The sequence below is a fragment of the Desmodus rotundus genome, chromosome 5, assembly GCF_022682495.2.
Source record: "Desmodus rotundus isolate HL8 chromosome 5, HLdesRot8A.1, whole genome shotgun sequence".
NCBI lineage: Eukaryota > Metazoa > Chordata > Mammalia > Chiroptera > Phyllostomidae > Desmodus > Desmodus rotundus.
In genome coordinates, this window is record NC_071391.1 from 152643224 (window position 1) to 152661448 (window position 18225).

An 18225-nucleotide genomic window follows, 5' to 3' on the forward strand; every position below is an offset into this window, starting at 1 on the left:
TGTCAGAAAGAGAAATGACCTTTGCACAGTGCTCCGCTGTTTATAGTGCTTTTCCTCTCATGACTCCTTTGTGAGGACTGGTACCATCATTCAAATTTTAGGTAATAAAGCAGTATAACAGAGCTATTGAGTGCCTTGCCTGTGATCGAAGGTATTGGGTAAAGTCCCCGCATCTCTTGCTGGGTGCCACCCCCACATGCATCAGCGCCCCGACCCTGAGGGGCTTTACCCTGAACTGCACCAGCGGAAAACTATGAATGGCCCATAGGCATAGGTTTAAAGTATGGCTCTCGAAGCACAGTGTCTACCTGTTCCTCTACAAGCAGCAAATCCTGGGCGCAGCGTGGCTCTGTGCTGCACCCCCCGGCCCCCCTCACCCTCCCTTCCGGGGATCCTTTTCCTCTTGAGCAATGATGCTGGCACCCAGGACAGAATGGGACTCCACTGGACAGGTTGGTTTCTGACCCCAGATTCGAAGATAGACTTAGGGTGAGCGGTGGGTGGAGGGGTGGGGTCTACTCACCCTGTTTGCAACGGTGATAACTCGGTGAGTGGCCTCAGCTTCCACCTGTTAGAAACAAAGGACAGGAAGAAAACAAGCATCGCCATCTCTTCTAAGAAAGCCCACACATGGCTGAGACCTGCCTCCTAGCTGGAATGTCTGGCACAGAGCCAGAGGGGCCAACGGCACCCACCAGGCTAGATTGGGCGCAAGCCCTGGGCTGGGGCACCAAGCTCCAACCACCTCTGCTCACCCGGAGAGAATCCTAGGGCTTGGTGTGCCAGGCACAGCTTTGCTGGGTCTACTCGGGGCTTAACTAAAGTGGAAACCAAAGCCAATGAAAACCTGGAGTTACATCCCTCCCCATTTTCTGGTGTATTCTTCACAGCCACCTCAGCACTGTAGCAAAGGAGCAACACTGATTGATCTCAAGCTGGAAATCAGTCTAGGTCAGGGTTTCTAAACCTCAGAACTATTGACATTTTGGGCTGGACAATTCTTTGTGGTGGGGAGCTCTCTGGGCACGGTGAGATCTTTAGCAGCATCCTTTGCCTCCACCTACTAGATGCCAGGAGCACCCCGCCCCTCAGTTGAGATAATCAAAAATATCTCTGGACATTGTCAAATGGCTCCTGGGGGCAAAATCACCCCAGCTGTAGACCCAGGACCCTCGCCTTGAACCAACAGACGGTGCCGATGGTAGTTTCTGCTACTGCTACCACCACAGCTCTGCTCTTCCCCTCGGGTAACTGAACAAGTCCACCCGTGCCCAGCGCCCACCCACTCTGGCGCTCACAGGAGCAGTATTAACTTTGTTGAATCGGGTGCATCTTTTTTGACCAATTCTTAGGTGTCAAAATATTCAAGGACTCTGACAGACAGGGGCAGACCAGGGGAGGAGTAAGGGGGGACCCTCCCCCCAGGCTGACCCACTATGGGCTGACTTGGTTCCTGTCTGATGGAAATACCATCACAGGCTGTCTCCAGCTCCTCACCCCTCCCGGCCTCCCCATGGACCCCTCATGGACAGCCAACCGTGGACAGCCAACGAGCTTTAAAGAAATGCAAAACAGCTTTCCCCTCACAAATGGCCAGGGTCACAGGGCAGGAAGGCATTATCTGTCTCATGAGGAGCAGATTTCTTTATCGGGGGGCCCTGGGGGGGTTGTATAGATGTCCTGCAAAACTATGCAAGGATGAAACCAGAGGCCAGAAGCAGAGCAGGGCTCTCAATGGGCATTTCAGCGAGTAATAAGGTACCGAGGGGGACGGAGCGGGAACCTCTGGTTTCAGTGGGCAGGGTCCAAAGTTTTCCTCGGATCCCAAAGGGATCTGATCCCCCAAATGCTGAGTCACTGGCTTATAGCCTGAAATTTCTTCTAATGTCCGAAAAGACACACCTTTCAGTCTGTCTTTTCTCTCCCAATTCAATTTTGGGTATAGCCACCCCTGGGAGGCTCGCATCGTCTCCCTCGGATACTTGCAACCCGATTCAAATGAGGCCAAGTCAGCCTCAGCCTGGAGGAAGCTGCTCCCCAAGAAGCTTCCCCGCGGGACCTTCCCCCACGGAGAAAGTGATGCGGCACAACCGACGTCTCTTATCGGCGTCTCTTCCACCCTGAAGATCCCGTGAATCCCCGGAAAGAGCTGACAAAGGACACACAGGGGCCTTCCTCACCTCTTCTGGGCGGCTGATCTCAATGCCCTCCGGGCCGGTGATACCCAGATCCAGCGCCTCCTTAGCGCCCTGGATAACAGCAAAAGAGGGCACACTGAGAGACGCACAGACACATCAGAAAGTGCCGAACCCCAGGGGCAGTAACATACGCCAGGCACAGCCCCCTCGAACAGGCTTGCTGTGCCCCACTTCTGCAACGCTCATCTTCTAAAGGGGGCCGAACGAGCACCGGGCTCCCCTTCGGGAAGCCTCTCCCGAGTCTCACTTCATCATAATCAGTAATGCCTTTTCCTTTTGAAAAGACAGCTCCCTAACTAGAGAACAGGTCCAGGGCACCAAAGACAAGCATTTTTTATTGATCTGGAAGTCAGCGTTTCCCTGCTGGAAATCTCATTAAAATATTTCTTAGAGCTGCTTTAAATTCCTTTGCTATAATGGAATTTAAATAGAGCATTAGAATAAAGACATCATTTAAGACTTAGAAACCCTTCTGGACTATAAAGAGAGACTCATTTTTTACAGACAGTAGGAAAGTTGCAATTTCCTGGCAAAGATTTGTCATCTGGGGTGTGAACTTCTACAACCGGTTTTGTCTGAACATTGTGGGGTAGAAATGGGTGGTCAGGAATCGACCTGAGCACACCGGCGCCCCAGCCCCCGCCCCCCACCCCCCCAGCATTCCCCACCGCCTTGCCTCGGCCACCAGCTCTCCGTTTTCGGCGTGGACTCGAGCGATCGCCCCGATGTCTTTGCAGGCGTGAAACACCTGGTACAGCTCACTGTCCCGAAGCATATACAAGTCCTTGTAGGTCATGAACATCTGGAAGGAGTTGACACCCTTCTCTCTCACCAGTGTCTCCATTTCTGCTTTCACCTGGAGAGCAACACGCCAAGGCCACGTGAGCACATACGTTCCAGGGGCTGACTGGCAGATGCGGCTCCTCCAGGGGGGTTACCGTGTGACCACCGCCCGCAACCTCATAGCATCTCACTTTCCTCCCAGCTCCCAGGCTGCTCGGAGGTCCCGGGAGCAAGGGTATGAAGATGTAATTTGAAAACTGTCAAGCATGACCCAAGTACAGGAACTGTACTGTTACCTTCTAGGCACGTTCTATGGTTTCTCCTACCATACATGCTTGTCCTGTGTTTCCGACTCCACATCAGCCTTACTCACAACTTTTACTCCTATGGCCTATTCCCCTGACCCTATAAAATGGTATCACAAAGAAGGCACAGTAATGCTAGAAATTCGGAGACCCTGGGGAAAATCTCAGGAACGTGAGTATGTGAGCTATGTAGTAGGGAGAGTCATCCTAACATTATTTATATTAGGAAAAAATGGAAGCGGCATTGGCCTGTTGAGAGGAAGGAAGTTGAGGTTCATCTACTGGACAGAATGTTAGGTGGCCATTGGGAGGGTCATGAAGACCGTGCAGCCACGTAGAAAATGCTCCCACTTATGCAAAAGAGTTACCAGGTAAAAAGCATGCGTGAAAAAAAGACTGGAAGGAAATAAGCTAAATAACAAATAGTGATTGTGTTGGGGTGATCAGATTATGGGTTTCCTTTCTTTTCTCATTTTAAAATCTATAGTTAGAAAAAAATTGATTAGAAAAACAAATATAAAATCCTAGATGCGTGAAAGTCCCCACGACCTCTGCAGACAGCTGGCCTGACCTCAGGGTTGCTGAGAATCGGACTGGGCCCTGCATTGCAGGCCAACACTGGGAGAGAGGATGGAGAAAGCCTTGGGTGTAGGGGCCACCCATCCAGGACGCTGTCCGAAATGGACAACCCCCCATCTGAAAGACACTCAGCGTGCTCTGCACCTTTATTCTGGTACCGAGAGTGGGGGGTGTTCGTGGTGTGAGGCTTGGGGGCACCGAGGCCTTTCACAAGTCCCAGGCCGGGAATAGTGGAAGAGACCCGGTGGATCCCACACCCAAGGACAGAAGTAGGGTGACGCTTCTAACTACCGCCTCCGAAGGGAGTCAGGCCCTTCAAACCAGGGTCCACCGCTGAAGGACTTCGAAAAATTTCTTCATGTTTGTTTCTTTTTATGACTTCAGGGCACCCACCCAAGTCCTGGGACGAAGTGATTCATGAATAATTGATGAAAGAACAAATATGCAGGTTGCTTCCCTGGGGTAATAAGCTGCCAAACTCCAGGAAGAAAGCAAAAGCTAGGTGCCTGTATATCTGTTTTCAGGAAGAGCAAAACTGTTTTCAGGAAGAGCAAAAGGTGGGAATGTGGGGAGGCAGGAATGGATGCTGGGCCTGGGGCAGCCTGGGGCACAGGCTGGACTGAGAATGGGCTGAGGGGGAGCCAGCCACGGCCACACACCAGGAGCAGCCTCAGGGCCCTCGGAGAGGGAGTGGGGCCCCAGCGGGAAAGAACTACCCAGCCCATTCATACCAGGCAGCACTGAGCTAGGCCAGGGCGCCCCATTCTGAGACCTCAGCTCAGTACTGTCATGAAAACAACATGGCCCTTGGAGCCTGCCCCTGCCTGAGTCCAGTCCTCAGCAGCATACGCAGCAGGTGTCAGGGGCACCTAATGTCAGGCGCCAGGGGACGCTGAAAGCCTTGGGGTTGGGGCAAGGAGCCAGTGTGCTCCTGAGGCCTCCCATCTTAGGCCCTGTGTCTGCTGGAAACCTGGCTCTGTAAATCAAGCAGGACAGGCCCGCCCACTGCCTTACCGAGCCACCAGTGCTTCATCTTTTGGCATTTGGGGGAGTTAGGAGGGTGGTGGGAGGCATGTCCCACACTTGCGGGAGAGCACTACACCCCAGCTGGCTCCCACCAAATGGCCCCTCTGCCTAAAGAATATTTGTTCATCTTTTGGGATTCCAGCGTTACCTTCGGTGCCCACCAGGTGATTCCCACGTGGAGGGCGTAGTCACAGCAGACCTTGGGGTCGGCCAGACCCCGGCACTTCTCGTAGGCATCCACGAGGGAGGTCTCCTTGTCAGGCAGGACATGGCCGATGACCATGGTGGTCCCTCCAACGAGCGCTGCCTGAGGAAGACGGGAAAAGCAGTCTTGTCACCTTTCTTCCCGTGCCCGAGTCTGACATGGGGAGGCATGGGGTCCTCAGGTGGATATTCAGGACATCCACGGACGCTACCTCCCAAGAGGCTGTGAGGCCGAAAGGCAGCAATGTTTGGGAAACTGTGCACTGTCTGAAGGTGCAGGGGCCAGTGTGTGGCCATTGTTACTGTGGGTCCAGCACACAAACACGCTTCTTCCTCATCTTGGGTTGCGGCTCGGTGCTTTGGGAAAACTACTTCGTGTGCTGCCCCAGCCTCAGGCCCCCCCTACTTCCCAATGAGAAGACCCCTGCACACATTTCTGGGCCAATTTGAATACACAGATGACAATCAAATATCTATGTGTGATATAATATGATATATGATGATGATATAATACAAATGATCAAATGTTTCCTTATAATATTTATTAATTTAGTTGCACATAAACATTTAAACCATAGTAAATAAAAGTTCAGTTTGGAAGTATTGTTCTGTTTTATGCTCTCACATGTCATGAAATGATTCTAGTCAAAGTTCTCACATGCATCTTCAGCAGCAGGCTCCTTGTCTTTAGTTTTCCGAGCTCATTAACTTCTCTTCCATCCGTTTGAGTTTATCAGTGAAAAACTGTCCTACTCATAATCTCCACAACATACCACTTAGAAAGGAAACCTTTAAAAAGCCTCACTTGTGATCAGAAAGCACACCTCCAGGAATAATTACTAAATCTGTATTAAAGATCTCCTCCCCACTTCCTGCCCCCACACTTTTGTTTAAAACCAAAATTGATCAGGCGAGTTCCACGAGTTTCCAAAACCAGTACCGACCAAAGGCTGTTGTTCTGGGCTCATGTGCTATTTATTCTCAAACAAAACTTCATTAACATTAAACTAATTGAGACAGCACCTCATCATCTGAGACTTTGGGAGGGCTCTGATAATATGAGGTGCCTCTCTTTTTCCTGGTGAGTAAAAGTCCTTCTGTTCTGGTCCTTACAGTGACTGGGAGTCAGATCCAGGTTCCAGTCCCCACTCTGCCCCCTCCCAGCTTGGTGTCCTCAGCCAGGTACCTTGCCCTCTCTGAGAGGCGGATTCTGTACCTACATGATGGGAATAGCTTCCTTCTCGGAGAGTTGTGGAAGTCAAGTGAGCATCACTCACAAAGTGGACTGGGTAAAGTCCTGTCCTAACGTGTGTGTTTAATCACTCAGAACTTAGCTGTTTGTCTGTGTTCTGTCGGAGAGAAATGAAATAGTCTTAATGATTTCATGCTCCTCTATTCACTTAAGTCCTTGATCGCAAATCAGAAATATTGCTGGGGAATAGGGACCAAAAAGAAAATTAGTTCAGTGGCCAAAAAACAGTTAAAATGAGAATTCTTGCAAAGTTGATTTTCCAGGCTGATTCCGGTAGGCCAGGTTGTCCTGGGAAACCCAGGGGTCTGACTTCCTGCATAGCCTAAAGTGGCCACCAGAGGGTGCAGTCCTGCGGCACCTGTGGAGGAACTGTTGATGAGGTCGGCAGAGAAATGGAGGGAACCGGGAGAGCAGCAGATTGTAGCTTTACTAGCTGGCTTCTATTTCTGACTTGGCTGGATTGTGCTGGGCTGATTCATCCCCATAGCAGGTGGTTGTACTCTACGTATTTTGTCCTGAAATACGTTTCTGGCTTTTACACACGGACACGGGGGTGTCTCATATATTGGGATTTTAAACACTAAGTTGTTTCATTTTCCTGTGGTTCGAGATTGCTTTCCTTAGCACCCCCTACCCCCCAACCCAGTAAGACAGTAGCCTTAGAAAAAAGGGCACCCGGAAACAGGAGTGTAGTAAGACTGCTCTTAAAATCTGTGGGTCCCAGAGCAAGAGTAGAAAAGGAGGTCCACGTACCAACTCCCTAAATCGTTACGTTACAGATCTGGCTTACACAGAGTACAGTCCAGCCTCTTACTCAGGCGAGCGTGCTGTCGCGACGACCACGAGGCCAGGCCTGAACTTAGACTTCTCGGAGACCCTGCAGTCCTGAGCTACACTGTAGGGGAAGTTGGCCTATGGCCTCTGCACCTGCCCCCAGCCCACGTCCCCTGGCCCAGGATTCATCCTGCAGCCCCCAGGTCTAAGCTCTGCTCCCCCCCCCCCCTCAGCAAATGCTGCCCTTGAGCCCAGGTGGGCACACGCTGGTGGTCTGGCCCCGAGGAGGACGGACTCAGGCCCTGGAAGAGCTCAGGCCTTCCCGGGGATTCCGGGGACCCAGAGTGTGGTCTAGAAGTGGGATAGTGGGCTCTGGGCGGACACGGCCCCTCTTGCCTGGGTGTCAGGATGGTCATGGAAGGGGTTCTGGGAGGAGTCGGGAGCATCGGAGGGTGGTCCTGACTTTCCCACTTACTGCTGCGTGCCTGCTCTGCACCTCACCTCTCAGGGGCCCGGAGAGGATAGGACGGGATGGGTGAGGCAGCACCGACAAGCTGGGAGGGGGCTCATAAATATCTGGATTAATTCTCTCTGCTGTCACGCAGGCCTCAAAATAAGAGTTGAATGGAGTCAGCAAACACTCCCCCAGCTGCAGGTTGGAGCACGTGTTTCCTCGCAGGCAGGAGCGACGCAGAGCTGGCGTTTTAAATATGTACGGCTCCTGCCCACGGGACAAATGCGACAGGCTCCGTCTCCTCGGGAACGTGATAGCACAGATGTGACAGACCTCTTTACTGTCACCCCCACAGAACAGCCCTGAGGAAAGCACCAGCAAGCACGACCTACTCCCGTTCCTCAGGCTTCCAAAAGGATTATGTTTACGAATCTGTGACTGCTGAGTGTTCGCAACTGTTTTTATGCAAAATGGTGCTGGTTAAGCAAGCTGTGGAAGAGCTGCAATGGAGTCAATAGAAACGATGTTTGTGGCGGCTGCGCTTATTGTGCCGTGGAAAAGGGGTGATGTTATAACGAGTGGAAAAGGCAGAACCCTAGACTTCCTAGAACTCTAGACATGTGTATCCAAGATGCTTTGGACCTGTGTTTGAACACACACACTCCCACGAAGAACTATGTTTAAACACACCCCCCTACAAAGAACAAAAATGTTTAAACACACACACCCCCACAAAGCACAAAGAACAAAGAGTGGAAGGAAATATACCAAAACATCAACGATGGCCGTTTTGGGGTGATGAGATTCTGAGCAATTTATTTTTTATAATTTTCTGAAATTTATTTAATAGAATACTTTCATAATATATATTTTAAAATAAATTTGGAGGAAGCTAAAACCCTTTAAAATTTAGTTCTGCATTTAAAATACTTTACTTTTAATGTTATGAAACATTTCAACCATACAGTAGAAGTATAGAAAATAATACAACACATACCCATGAACCCACTAGGTCAAATATAAGAGATTAACATTTTTGCTGTATTTACTCTCCATGCCTTTTTATCTAAAAAATGAAATGAACTATTCCCAATATAACTGAATCCCTCCTTCCTATTCCCATGCTTCTTCCCTGAGGTTGATAAAAATTTCCCCCATCCATGTTTTTATGCTTTGACTATATTTGTTTTATAAGTTTAAAAAATGTATAGAACCCTGACTGGTGTAGCTCAGTGGGTTGGGCATCATCCCACAAACTGGAAGGTGGCCAGTTCGATTCCCAGTCAGGGCACATGCCTGGGTTGCAGGCCAGGTTCTGGGTTGTGGGCCTGTAAGAGGCAACTGATTGATGTTACTCTCCCTCTCTTTCTCCCCGCCTTCCCCTCTCTCTAAAAATAAATAAATAAAATCTTTTTCAAAATGTATGCAAATGGTATCGTATTGTCCATTTACTTATGTAGACTTATGTCAACTATTTTAATTCATTGTATGAACACTCCTCCAGATATGGAATCATTTCCGAGTTCGTGACCCTTACTGCCAGGCACGGTGACTGGAATTAGAGAAGCAGGGTCTGCTACCACCTATTGCAGATGAATAGACTGAGGGCAACTTGGTCCCTAAAGAGGGACACTAGCGCACTGAGAATAGACAAGTACGTGGGTGTGCTTTGCAAACTAAGTGCAACGCAAACATTTCTGCATCTCTGAATGCAGGAGGGAAAGCCATCATTTGTTCAGATGGATCTGCTTCTCCGGGAGTTGCTGAACCACTTCCTTTTCTTTTCATATGAAAACGACCCTCCTTCTTTTACTGCACACTCCCAAATTACAAGAGAACAAAAACGAACGGCGGGGTGGCTTCTCTCCCTTCTCGGCAGGGATCTGTCGGCTGCTTACTGACCCTCTGGAAGGCCAGCTCTTTTTAAAAAAAATTAAAATTTATTTATTTTATTTTATTTTAATAATATTATTATTATTTTATGAAAGCAAGCTTTTAAGCTCCACCATACCTTGGGACATGAAAAATTCTCCAAAAGGAGGACCTGAACACTTCACCAAGTGAGAAGATGCATGTGTGGTACTTGGAACCAAGCCGGGCACTCAGTAGATAGCACCCCCCCTGCCCCCCAGAAACACAAGCCCCCAGGCAGGGCCAGCTTCATGGGCTGGCGGCCCAGGCAGTCCCACAGGCTCTGCATTAAGAAGGGCTCCATGCTTAGTGCCCTGCTGTTGCCGTCTTGAAATTCTTAATAATAATCTTTTAACAAGGAGTCCCTCATTTTTATCAGCTACACTGGCCTGTTCTGGGGAGACTGGGCTCTTAACAGGCTTACACTGGTCTTTGCCGACAACTCAGCCAGCTCCTGGGTGGGGGGTGGGGGCCAGGACACTTTCCCTGACAATTCCCTTCCACACTGCCTCAGTGCTGACCACAGCCTCATCCTTTTCTGGAGTCTCCCACCGCCTTCTATCAAATGCCCCTTTTCTTTGAAAAACAAACAAATAAACAAAACACACCGAACTCCCCGCCCCCCTTTTCTCAGGGCATCCAAGTGATCCGTTCCCTGGGGCCATCCTCTCTGTCCCTCTGGGGACACACGTTTCTCCAGGGTTTTCTTGGCCCCTCACTTGCAATCTGTTGAGCTCGTCCTGCAGCTGACTGGTCTTCTCTGAATGTACATGTGCAATTCATTGCACCCTAAACTTTTACTTTCCACCCCTGGGGTGCGCAGCCTCTGGTATATCATTAGGGCTTGGACCTGACCGAGTGATGCTCTCACTCCAAGCATCACCGTTTCTAAAACTCACACTTCATTCTTTGAACTTTCTACAGAGGAAACAGGCAACACTCAGTCCACACTATGCTTTGGGAAAGGGACATTTTCCCACACTTACTCTCCCTATCATTTAAAGGCACATTATATAGTTAAAGGCAAATAGCGCAGTGACGAGAACCAGACTTTATGGCAGGCAGGTGAAGGTTTAAATACCAGCTCCAGCCCTTACTCACTGTAAGACTGTGGGCCAGCTACTGAATCCCTTTGGACCTCATTTCCTGACCTGTAAAATGGGATGAGGACACATCCCTCCTGGGGTTACTATGAGGATTAAAGGAGATAATGCATGTAAAGCACCTAGCAAGTCCCTGCACACAGGAGGAGCCCAATAAACAGCAGTGATTTACAATACTATGATAACACAGTTAATAAATAAGCATCATTTCTGGTAGCACGAATGTGCTGTTTGCTATGTGTACGGGATGCTCCAGATGACATGAGAAAGGTAAGCACCTTGAGGGATCTTAAGAGCCCAGTTAGCAAACAGGACAAGAAAACAGTTCACTTTTAATGGAAATGACTTCAAAATGAAAAAGAGTCCGTGGCCTCACCAGGTAATGTTCCTCAATGACAGTGGCAGCATCAAGTTCAAAGTTGCAGAGGAAGGGAAGGGCGCCTTAGGATGGGCGGGCTGAGAGCTACACAGTGGGCTGACGGAACACACTGGGCCTGCAGACGGCGTGGGGAAGCTGGGGCACAGCTGGAGGACCGAGAACAGACTGTGTGGTTCTGGCTGACATAGGTCTGGTTGGGACCACACTGTGTGAGCCTTGTTGACCCTGGACTCCCTCTGGGTGGCACAGCTAGGCCACTTGTGTCGATGGAAGTAACCGTCAACACAAGTTGAGTGTGATGAGGGAGCTCAGGGAGCATGGGGTTGGGAAGGACTCCGCCACAACCCTACCCTTGGACACGTCTGCAGTCCCAGCAGGCTTCTTGGCAAAGTAAACCATGAAAATCAGACTTGGGAAGGTGACTGTGGCTGCGGCACACAAGCTCAGCTGCAGTGCCGAGGTGACAGGCCTGACGTCCAGGGACAGGATGGCAGGACATGCGTGAAACCTGCTCCTGGGAAGAAGCAAGGTTTGATGACAGGAGAGCAGGTGATGTAAAAAGCGGGGGAGGTTTTACGCCGTGTGGCTGAAAAAATAGTATTAGGAGAGGAACAATCAAATTTAGGAGGGAAGAAGATTCTTAGACATCTTCAGACAGAGCTGCCGGAGGGACACTGGGGTGGAGATGAAATCTCTAATTACAACGAACATCCACTGAGCACTTCTGTGCCTGTTTGATTTTCACAACAGCCCTGTAAATGGCCCATTATTATCTCTATTACTCAACAAGGAATCTGAGGGTTGATATTCAAATCTATTAGGCTGAGAGGGACACTTCCTCCCATCTATCCGGAGGGGGGCAAATAAGGGAAGAGGTGATCAGAGGTGACACCCAGGAGAAATGAAGGTGCTCAGTTCCTCGGTCCCAGACTTCTTAGCAAAACAGGAAATAATGCCAATATCCCACAGGAAAGGTTTGGGAGAAATCAGGGGTATTGGTCTGAGCTAAGAAGAGGCTTGGGAAAACCGTGAAAGAGAGGGATATGGAGTCAACAGGAACATGCCGTTGTAAAGGTCCAGTTCTGCAAAGCCAGGAGCAGGGGCAGAGAACCCAGGCTGAAAGCGTGGGAACCACTGGGTCAGGGGTGCTGGCAAAGGGGTCCAGGCGAGTTCCAACGTAGCCAACAAATGGGGAGGGGTCCCAGGGCAGGCCCAGAGTTTGACATTTGCATTTTTAAGTTAGTTAGAAATGCGGTTCGATTCTCTGATGGCGAATGGGGAAGCAGGATGCTCGGGTGGGAAAAGCCTGAACTCTGGAGCCTGGAGACCTGGATTCAAGTTTTGGCTCTACCGCTGAGGAGTCCTGTGGTCCTGGGCACGTGAGCACTGGCTCGGGAGGATGGGGTGCCATTGCCGGAAGGAGGGTTGTCTGGGAGAGGAGTGGGGTTCTGGTGGATGTGTTGAGCTTGGGAGAGGTGACAGAGGTGTCTAGGCTGTAGCTGTAAATGTGGGAGTCATCGGTACCAGATTTAGTACAGAGGTAGCTAAAAGGAGAAGGTGAATTGGGATAGGACACTGAGAGGCAGCCATATAGGGAGGGTTAAGAAACATAAAACCAGGAAGGAGACTGGGAAGAAACAGCCAAGAGGTAGGAGGAAGGCCAGGCTGGGATGGGGTTATGGAAGCCAAGCAAACCTTCCCACCAAGGCAAGAAGTCCTGACTCACTGGCTCCCAGGAAAGGTGAGCTGTTCTAGAGTCAAGGTGCAGGCCCTCCCAGGAAACACAAGGTCCCCTCCCTATAGGTGAATGAATAACCCCGGGCAGCTTTGGGGTCTCAGGGACAGTGAGCACACGTGCTCAGGAAGCCTTGATTTAAGCCTGCCTGGCTCCTGTCGGACAGCTAGTCCCTGGGCGCATACCACATTGCCAGCCACCACTGAGCACTGAGAAGAGAGGAAGGTCTGAACTTCACATGAAATCCCCATGTCCCTTCCTCCCTTCAGCCTCATCAATACAGAGCGGGCCTGACTGCTATGCTGCAGGGAGTGGCTGGGTCCTGCAGGGGTCCCAAGGAGGTGTCACGAGAGCTTCTGCCCCCCTTCCCTCTGCCACAAATTCCTAAATACAAAGGGGGGCTGGCTCTCTCCAGGCTGCTCATGCAGTGGTGTGGGCGGCAGAACCACTGGCCCAGCCTGGAAAGGCTAATTTCCAAGGATCTACAGGGGAAGGTGGTTCCTGGGATCCAGGACGTCACCGCAGGAGGGGCCAAGGCAGCAGGGAGTCACCCCCACCATAGACACTTTTGGACGAAACTGGACCAGAGGGAATCTCCCGGAGAGCTGCAAACCAGCCCAAGGGCCTGGTCCCTTTCTCCCTGAAAGCGCGCAGTTTCCAGGCGTGGGTCATTGGCAGAGCGGAGCACTTCCCTCACCTCATCACCACAAACATCACGTGGGGCACGGGTCATCACCTCAGGTTTTGGAGGTGAGCCGAGACTGGATCTAGGTATTTTTGTTCAAATCCCCTACTCTTCTGTAACACGGAGGACAGATCTGATACTGCTGAAACAGTAACTAATCCCGGAATCTCACTGCCTGAGGGGATCCCACCGCAGCAGCTTCGGGGTCTCCCAGAGGGTGCACTGAAAATAGACAACTGATAAGGATGTATAAGCGTTGGCCCTAACCTTTCTCATGTTGCAACTCGGAATACATGATTACCAACCGGTGGGATGAATGTGAAAACAGGCATGGTTTTCATTGTGAGACTTCATGCACATTTCCGTACTTAAAAGACGTTGCCTTTAAACTCTGGAATGAGTTGTGTTCACTCCCAGACACGGCCGATTAGCGTGTCCCAGGGATACAGAAGCAGCCTGGTAGCACAAAGTGACACCACTCTCACGGAAACCACGGGACCACGGTGGCAGTTAGCTCCTGCACCGAAGTCACTTTCCGGAGAGAAAGTCATATTTCCTTATGGCCCACTCTACGCAAGGTTCTTAACATCCATTATCCAATGATCCTCGGAGTGACCGTCACTGCAAGCAAGGGCTCGGACACTGGCACCCCCACGTCCACAGAGGCATATTCAACACAGTCAAAAGGTGGAAGCAACCCACGTGGCCATCAGTGGCTAAGCAGTGTGGCGTCTCCGTACGGTGGAATATCACTCAGCCTTAAAAAGGGAGGAAACTCGGGAACATGCTACAGCATGGATGGGCCTTGAGGGCATTATGCTGAATGAAATAAGCCAGTCACAAAGGGACAAACATTATATGATGCCACTTACGCGCGGAACCCAGGGGCTGGGGGAAGGCGGGAGTGGGAAATCAGTGTTTAATAGGTGAGGCATTTCAGCTGGAGAAACGAAAAAGTTCTGGAGATGGATTACTGGTGACAGCACTGTGAATGTACCTGATGCCACTGAACTGTACACTTAAAAATGAGGAAAATGGTAAATTTTATGTGTATTTTATCACAATAAAAATATGATCCCGTGGGGTGCAGGTCACTCTTCTTATTTTACAGATAAGAGCACAGGCTGGGAGGAAATCGGACGGCCAGAATGAGTGAGGGCCCATCAGACTCTAGAGCCCCCAGCTTTCCTATACATTATGCTGTCGCTTCTAGAGCTCACAGCCCTGGCCTGATGGGGGGCGGGGGGGGGGGGGCGGGCTTCTGGCTCCAAGATTCCTCTGCCAAAGTGAAATTGGGCCTCACTGTAGTTCAGAAACAGAGGGGTAGGTGTGGCTTGGGCTCGAATTACAGGGCTAAAACTGAGAATTGTGCCAACATCGAAAATTATGAAATGAGGAGCTCCAGGCTTCTCTCTAATCCAGAATGAATATCTTCACTGCTGAGCATCCAATTTAAATTCATTGTGTTTAATACAAAGCCACAGTACAGAGCCGGCTGTCTCCCGACTTGCGGTTACCATGGAGACTGGAGATGATCCTCAAAGGGAGTTATGTGGCAGAGAGAACGTGGCTGCCAGCTTCTGAGAAGCCCAGGGGCCCGGGGAAAGCATTCTAAAATAGAGCCACACAGAGGGGCCCTTTGTCACGCATCCTCCTTAGCAAAGCCCCTTAGAGTCCCAAAGTGGGAAAGTTGAGAGGCCAGCAGGCCATGGCCACCCTTATGAAGAACAGTCTAGGCTGCCCACAGATGCCAGACGGGAGGGACTGCTCAACAATCCAGAAATAAACCACATGTAACCCCACTTGGTCTTCTTCCCTCCAAGAGTCCTCATTTTGGTCCCAAAGCTAAGTGACAACAGTGCCATCAGACTACTGAGAGAGGCTGCCCTGAGTCCTCCCTGCATACTGGCTTGGGGGGACGGGGGGCTGGACTGAAAGGGGGCCAGGCAGACCTGTCCCTGCACTTACTAGCCTGGCAAGCCATTTCACTTCCTGGAGACTCAGCTTCCCGGACTCCCTGGAAAGGAAGGATACTAAGACCTGCCTGAGGGGACTTTAAAGATCAAAATAGGTAAGTGGGCCTGGGGTCCAGGCAGGAAGCTCAGCAACCCTATAGTAGGGGCAGGGATGGAAGTTCAAGTGCAGGTCGCTTGGAAAGCCCTGCCCAGCCAGGTGCCACTTGGGGGGTCTGGGATCCTGGAGCTCCTCAGGAGCTCAACAAACAGGAAAAACATCCTCTTTGGTGGGCCCCTCAGTCTAGGGCTTAGAAATTCAAAGCTGGAGCGCTCTCCCAAACATGTGTCCCAGAGTGTCGTAAGCCTGGCAAAGTGAGAGCCAGGGCGCCAAAGCAGACAGGAGAAGCCACAGCCGAGGCCCGGTGGTAGCACAGGGCACTAAGAAGAATGGAAACCTGGCAGAGGGAGAGGAGAGGGTGGCAATGGCTCCGTGGTGAGAGCTTCAGTCCATGAAAGTTTTACCCTAATCCAGTCCTCTTAGGATCCCCAGTCCACCCCTGTTCGCCACTGCCTTTAAGTGGGAGGCAAAGAGGGAACAGTATGCTTCCCTGAGACGTCACCACAACTCACCATGCACAAGGACTCGGGTCAGGGGAGGACAATGCACCTACACCAACAAGCAGCTCCACGTCCCGGAGGGCGACGTGTTTGTGGACCTCATCTGGACGCCAACACCTAGTCAAGTTCCTTTTTTGTCAAGTGCTTGGTTAATACGCTCAGTTCACGGTTCTCCTACGCTTTTGGTTTACAGCCTGCACTAAAAGAGTTTGCTTGCAAGGGCATAGAAGAGTCAAAACAACTTTGAGAAAGAAGAACAAAGTTGCAGAACCTACAATACCTGCTTTCAACTCTTACTGTAAAGCTATAATTGAGACAGTGTAGTACTGGTGTAAAGACGGACAAATAGATCAAAAGAACAGAAAAGAGAATCCAGAAGTAGACCCATATGTATTATATGGCCAACTGATTTTTGATGAGGGATAATCTTTCCAGCAAATGGTGCTGGAACGATTGGGGAGCCAAACGCAAAAAACCTGAACTTTCCCACATCCCACATACAAAAACTAGCTTAAAATAGACCTAAATGTAAGAGCTATGGTCATCAAACTTCTACAAGAAAACAAAAAATTCTTAGTGATCTTGGATGTCACAAAAACTTCCTGATGACAGTGCAAAAAATGAACTATTAAAAAAATCAAGAAAAATCAACAAATTGAACTTGAAAATCAAAAACGGCTGCTCTTCAAAAGACACTGTTAAGAAAAAAAAAACCAACCCAGACTGGTAGAACTATTTGCAAAACATGCCCAACAAATGACTTGTAACTAGAATAAACAACTCTGACAACCCAATAAAAACAAGACCAACAACTCAAAACATTAGCAAACACAGTTTTAAAAATGTGAATACCCAGCAATTCCGCTGCTGGGATTATACCCTAAGAACCCTGAAACACCAATCCAAAAGAACCTGTGCACCCCAATGTTCATAGCAGCACAATTTACAATAGCCAAGTACTGGAAGCAACCAAAGTGCCCATCAGCAAACGAGTGGATCCAAAAACTATGGTATATTTACACAATGGAATTCTACGCAGCAGAGAGAAAGAAGGAGCTTATACCCTTTGCAACAGCATGGATGAAACTGGAGAGCATTATGCTAAGTGAAATAAGCCAGGCGGTGAGGGTCAAATACCATATGATCTCACCTTTAACTGGAACATAATCAATAGAAGAAAAAAAGCAAACAAAATATAACCAGAGACATTGAAGTTAAGAACAATCTAACAATAGCTGGGGGTTGGGGGGGACAGTGCGAAGAGGGGATTACAGGAACTACTATAAAGGACACATGGACAAAACCAAGGGGGAGGGTGGAGGTGGGGGAGGGAGGTGGGTTCAGCTGGGGTGGGGTGGAGGGATGGGGAGAAAAGGCATACAACTGTAATTGAATAACAATAAAAATTTTTAAAAAATGTGAATACTTCACCACAGGTACATAGAGGGCACATAGGACATTAGCCGTTAGGGAAATGTAGGTTAAAACCACACGACACCACCACACACACCTGTGAGCACAGCTAAAGTTAAAAAGACTGACCATAACAAATGTTGGCAAAGATGTGGAGCCTGGAAGGAATATAAAATGTCACAATAGCTTTGGAAACTAGTTTGACAATGTCCTTAAAAGCTAAACATACACATTTTAGATGCCCTAGTCATTCCACGTCCAGGTAATTATGCAAGGGAGATGTAAGCGTAAGTATACATAATCTCTTATACACAGATATTCAGAGCAGCTTCATCTGTTTTAGCCACAACTTAATAACGCTGAGTGAAAGAACGCAGACCAAACAAGGAATACATACTGTATTACTCCATTTATATAAAGATGTGAGAAAATAGCCTTGGCTGGTGTGGCTCAGTGGATTGAGTGTCGACCTGCGAAGCAAGGGGTCACTGGTTCGATTCCCAGTTGGGGCACATGCCTGGGTTGTGGGCCTGGTCCCCAGTAGGGGGTGTGGGAGAGGCAACTACACACTGGTGTTTCTCTCCCTCTCTTCTCTCTCCCTTCCCCTCTTTCTAAAAATAAATAAATAAGATCTTTTTTAAAAAGTGAGGATATACAAACCAATCTGGTGACAGAAAACAGACCAGTGGCTACCTGGGGTGGGGGAGGGTCACGAGGGAGACAAAGAAAGTTTTGGGGGTGACGGGTACGCTTATTATAATAATGGTGATGGCTTCCCAGTATATACATGTCAAAACGGATCAAATTATACACTTTAAAAACGAACAGCTTATTGTATGTCAATTATAACT

At 49.5% G+C, this 18225-nt stretch overlaps 1 protein-coding gene across 1 annotated transcript in view; it reads right to left on the reverse strand.

Annotated features, from left to right (window-relative positions):
* DPYSL5 (dihydropyrimidinase like 5) overlaps window positions 1-18225 on the reverse strand; it is a 76815-nt gene that overhangs the window by 16713 nt on the left and 41877 nt on the right. Inside the window, exons 3-6 of the mRNA XM_024552551.4 lie at window positions 5040-5198; window positions 2875-3054; window positions 2181-2249; window positions 524-568 (exon numbers count right to left, since the gene is read on the reverse strand). Coding sequence (XP_024408319.1) covers window positions 524-568; window positions 2181-2249; window positions 2875-3054; window positions 5040-5198 — 453 coding nt within the window. The remainder of the gene's footprint in view (window positions 1-523; window positions 569-2180; window positions 2250-2874; window positions 3055-5039; window positions 5199-18225) is intronic.